This window comes from Polypterus senegalus, chromosome 4, assembly GCF_016835505.1.
Source record: "Polypterus senegalus isolate Bchr_013 chromosome 4, ASM1683550v1, whole genome shotgun sequence".
Lineage (NCBI taxonomy): Eukaryota > Metazoa > Chordata > Cladistia > Polypteriformes > Polypteridae > Polypterus > Polypterus senegalus.
The window spans coordinates 24,756,945-24,762,494 of NC_053157.1; the positions used below are offsets into that span (position 1 = coordinate 24,756,945).

The 5,550-nt window shown below is 42.5% G+C and overlaps 1 protein-coding gene across 1 annotated transcript; it reads right to left on the reverse strand.

The window, feature by feature from the left end:
• Nucleotides 1-3,303: 3,303 nt before the first annotated feature.
• On the reverse strand, nt 3,304-5,002 carry LOC120528560 (cyclin-O protein B). The gene is made up of 3 exons (XM_039752742.1): nt 4,521-5,002; nt 4,228-4,413; nt 3,304-4,108 (listed from the first exon to the last, which is right to left on the reverse strand). The coding sequence occupies exons 1-3, from the start codon at nt 4,923-4,925 to the stop codon at nt 3,653-3,655; spliced, it is 1,047 nt and encodes a 348-aa protein (XP_039608676.1). The 5' UTR covers nt 4,926-5,002; the 3' UTR covers nt 3,304-3,652.
• Nucleotides 5,003-5,550: the final 548 nt, after the last annotated feature.

Below are 5,550 nucleotides of genomic sequence, written 5' to 3' on the forward strand. Positions count from 1 at the left end.
ATCCTTTTAAAATTATTGGCATTCACAAAACTGTTACCATCTATTCATGGCTGTTTACTGTATGGAGTCTGTTACAGATCTAAAAAATATAACGTTCCTTCTGTAACTTTCAAGTGGATGGGTCTTTTGGAACCAAAAATGGTTCTCCTATGGCATTGCTCTGAAGAACCACAGACTCTGGCACCTTCATTTTTAAGAGTGTAGAGAGCGCAGATCCAATCTTGCGCTCCGTGTAGAGTTTGTAAGAGCTTCCCTTATGTATGTGAGTGTATCCGGGTACTCCGTTTTCCGTGTATACGTCCCCGAAGGCTATTGGAGAATTTCATATATGGACGGACTATTGTAAATTCTCCCGGTGTGAGGATGGATGTGAGGGTCTGTCTAAGCGATGATGGTTCCGCCCTTGTGCCTGAAGCGGTGGGCTACCGCGACTCTGAACTGGATTACAGTATTGGGTTTGTGGATGTTGTTATATCATTCAGATTGGAATAAATGGTTTATTTCGTGCATTATGATAAGTATCCGCTATAAAGATTTTAGACAGCATAGGCTGTCCGCAGTACAAAACGGATTCAGTACCTGGATTTTGGAATAGAAGCAGAACAGCACTGCTATGAAGCCCTCACCAATAAATGTCTTATTTATAAAGAACGATTTACAGCATATATCACGACGGCCTTTAAGTTTGCCATCTTAATATGTAATGCGGTGTTCTGTTTTGTTTTGTTGTTTGTTTGTTTGTTTTGTTTTGTTTTTTTTCATTTTTGCCCCCTTTGTCCATAGGGCAACTAGCAATATTACTTTTTTTCTTTCTTTTTTGTAATTTTTTATTACTGAAACACCACAAGAAGAAATTATTCATGGCTAAAGGACACAGAGTGAGCTGGATGCCGGAATGCCGAATTGAACCAGGAGTGTTAGAGTTTGAAGGTTTACTGCATAACCCCTACCTCATACTGACATTACTTGTATGAATTACTGCGCCTTCACAATTACACGATTACATGTTGCCTGAAGAAGGGGCCTGAATTGCCTCGAAAGCTTGCATATTGTCATCTTTTTAGTTAGCCAATAAAAGGTGTCATTTTGCTTGGCTTTTCTCTACATTCATAATGGCTAACACGGTACAACACCTTAGTACTGTGCCTTCATAATAAATACATTCTTACAAAGGCTACATTAAACTGTTGTTTGTTCCAATATTATAGTCTTATGATTGTTTTTTTTATTGACGTATTTTATTCAAAGACATGCCGGTTAGGTGAATTGGCGTTGCTGAAAGTGGCCTCTGAAGTGTGCCTGTGTGTGTGAGTGTGTGATTGGGTGGGTGTGTGTTCACCCTGTGATTGGCTATCGCCATATCCAAGTGTTGTTGCCGCCTTGACGGGATAGGCTCCAGCTCCCTGCATACGACCGGATAAGCGGGTTAAATAAAATGGAGAGATGGATGGATTTATATGTTTTTATATGCACGTCTTCCCAAGGTGAACTTTATTCTATATATACGATATTTCTTTTCAGCATTGTCTCAGCTCAAGGTAAAGTGTCAAGGAATGACAGACGGCGTATGACCACAGTGAATACTTTCCTCAGAAATAGACTTGCTTTTATTTCCTGAGTCCGATACCACTCGCGTTATATTATCTCACTCACAAGCCCATTTAATTCACTTTCATAGTTACGGTGGGATGGAGCCTGGAACGCAATTCAGGAAACATCTCTGGACACAGAGCGTGGGTCCATCTCAGTGCCCTCTCTTTATATGTCTCGTTACGCCATTTTCTAACCCGCTTAATCCAGGGTCGCGGGATTTGCAGCCTATTCGAGCTAGCACAGGGCGCAAGGCAGGAACAAACCCTGGGCCAGTCCATCGCAGGACGAACACACACACAAACACACACGGGGGGAAATTAAGCGTTGCCAGTTGATCAGCATGAATTTCAAGAGTACGAGAAAAGCGGAACACCCGCGGGAGAACACCCACGCAGAGGACTCGGGACACGAATACTGGTCTAACCCGACTCTCCTTATACTGCGAGTATACTGTATATAGATATATATTATACAGTATATATATACTGCCTCTCAATCAAAAAGCTTGATTTTGTCATATGCATGACAAAATCAATCATACATTAAATACAGTATCTAACGCGTTTAACTTATTAGATGCAGTTATATTAGCAACCAAATCGTCAGGCTGTTGACTCAGGGTTGTAGATTGTACATTGAAGAATGAACGGAGAAAATCATTAAGGCTGAACATTTTAACTAAAGCCTAGAAAGGTGAAAGGAATAATTACGTACAAGTAAAAAGAGTTATTATTATTATTATTAAATGCGACCACCCTTCTTCAAACCCCATATATCTATAAAGTTAAGAATATCTGCCTGTGTGTCTGTCAGAACATCACCCTAGGACGGCTCCTCTGATTCACATGAAAAGTGCTCTGTATATTCGCCGTGGTCCCCCGTCACGCCAAGTTTTTTTCTGTAAGGTCTACCGATTTGACCCCGGGATGGGGGCTTCTTTGAGAAATGTTGCTGCTCGACACATTACTGTATTTTTTTTCATCTTCTGTCCCAAACCAAGGATGCATACAAAACAGTGAAAATTAAGGGCTGAATTAAAGACACACCCGCTTAAAAAGCAGAGTACGCACCACCTCGGACGCCCCCTAGGGATGAACTTGAAGACATCACCTGCAGTTAAACGTTTTCGTTGAGAATTTATACAGAAGCAATCGGTTGATATGTTTTCACCTCTAATGACTTTAATATAAATAGTAGTGGATTCATTATATCAGTTTGGTTTTCATTTACCTGCATATATAGTACTGATTCCCAGTGTAAAGTGAAATACGAATTTATTACAAAATGAAATCCAGTGCTATTTTACTCTTCTGCAGTTTTGAAGTTTTAATCTACTCGTCCCAGACGACTAACTCAGCTATTTATGAATATAAATAAATGCCAAAAATAAACGTCCCTCTTCAACCTTCTTTTAATTTAGGGAGCATTTCAAATTTACAAGTTTTCTTTCTTTTTTTTTAACTAGAAGTGAATATTAATAACTAGTACCTGCTGTATTTTATTACCATAAGGCTATATGCTTCCCGATGAAGGGAAGAAGTAACGTCAGCGCAACTATCTTGTTGGTCTTTGAAGTTGGACATGACACCTAATAGTGACATAAGAAAACAATGGTAGAACTGAAGAAGTCTCGTTTCAATGACATAAACAACAGCAGGGAAAGTTAATAAGGATTTATTAAATAATAATTTAAAATAAAAATCAGTAAAAAGTTGTGCAAATTGTTATGACAGTTACGAACTAAACATCAATCCATACGGTATATAAATAATATATTTACACTATGTACAGTTGTCAGTGCTCCAGGCTTTTCTTAACAACACTGTTTCGAAATTTTGTGCATTAATAGCAAAAATCACATTCTCATTAAGTTGTCACCTAATACTTGCCGTTTGTGGACTAAATGATAACACTATAATCAGTAAGGTGTGCCAGTTAATAAACAGCAATGGTAACAACTCCACAGTAACAGCATAAAAATGCTCACTGTTAACATAAATAAAAGGTGCGGTTTTACATTGTAAAACTCAAACAGTAACTGCAGAAGTTCATGTGCTGCTCACAACTCTGAGAAGGTCTGCAGCACTTCTTGGTTCAGTGACACCAGCAGCCTTAGATTAGCCAAACAGTCCTCTATTGTCTTTTGTGGATATCCATCCACAAACTTGTCCAGTGGGCAAGGAAGGCCCAGCATTTGGTCAGCCAGCCCCATTGAACAGATAGCCATGAGTGATGGGGGGTATCTGTTAAATGCATAGTCTGCCATGCTGAGCTCAGAAATCTTTCTGGCAAAGTTCTTCGATTTTTGGACCTCTATGGACACTTGTTGGCTGTGATTTCCGAGGTGAAGTCTCTGGTTGCTGAGATGCTCTAGGAAGAATGCTATGGTGGGAGCTGTCAGGTTGAAGTTGAGCTTCATGAGGATGATGCACTCTAGATTGCAGAGCTGGTCTTTGGTGAAGGCGTCACAACAGAGAGACAGAAGCTGCTTCACCCGGGGGGAATGCACCTCCACCTAAGGGGACACCAAAACAAAATGTCGGAAATCAGCAGACGTGTACAATATAAGAGAAGGAGAATGAAAGCGGCTGGGAGTCGAACACATGGACGCGTCAGGCGGTATTTAATACTCACTTGTTTGCAGGCAATAAGCAGCGACGTGACTCCCAACAGCTGGAAACAATCCGAAGCCACGGGAGTGGTGATGAGGAAGCGGTCCATGATGTTGATAGCCAGACAGAAAGACTCAAAGGACAACTTGAAATGCCTGTGGACTGGAATCAGCCAGCTGACCAGTTTGCATCTGGATTCTGCGGTTATCTGCTCAAAGCAAGACGTATGTGATTAGCGGTGCACTGCACAGGCTCAATACGGTAACAACAATGAACGAGTTAACTGCCCCATCACCGACACGGCTTGTATCTTACCTGCGGCTGAAGAGCTAAACAGTTGACAGGGTGAAATCGCAGCTCGTTGCTCTTCTTGTAGTGATAGCACGCCTCACCATAGTCTCTGAAGTTCCCCCAATCTGTCGGCGTTTCTAAAGGCGATTCTAAAACCCGGGGGCAACGTGGAGATCTCTCCGGGGTCGGGCTGGGCGTTTCAAACACCCCGATTCCCGAGTCGTTCATCATCGATTCCATGCCTTGCTTTCTGTCCCTCGCGTTTCTCGCTCTCTTCACCGGAGCTCTCACGTTGGCGCTGCTGACAGGGGCTTCGGGTCTGTCCTCAGGGGTCACATCCTCATGTCCTAGGATGCCCCCCTCTCTTTTCCTTTTAATTGGACTGAACTGTTTCATGACTTCACAGTCGTATAAAGTGAATGCGACCATGGTGCTGCCGACGGTGACGCTGCTGCTGCTGCTGCTGTGTTTTCTCCACTGTCGCCGGCACGCTGCTGATCTCTTTAAGCTTGTGCGCTCACATGAGTTTATTTACATCTGAAGGATCGCTTTAATTGGCTGCGAAGAGGGGTTTTCTAGGCGGTGACGTCAAATGGGTGGGTTTCCCGGTCAACTCAGCGCTCATTGCCACTCTCTTTTCTTCAGACGCTCGGATCTGATTACACTCGCGCCCTGCCCCTGACACACGCCGCGGTTGCCATGGTGACGAGGGGGGAAAAATGTGGAGTTTTGAGCTATTTTTATGTGCAACCGCAAAACGCCTGGCAACTTTATCTGTGCTGGAGTCTTCTTTGTGCGACGCCGAAGTTAAAATGATAACGCACGTGTAGACGTTTGGCATAAACTTCCCTTTAAAGTTCATAGAAGAAAAAAAAAAACGCGCAGTATGGAAAATGTTGGCTGCCTTCAGCAAGAATGGCGACAAGTCAAACTCTGCATAAGAGTGTGCTTAAGAAACCAGTACCATAATGAGTCTGGCGACGTACGTTCATTGCTGTTTAAGATGCTCTTTCTAAGAGCACTTGCGCATCACTCCACTGTTTGTTTAAGGAAA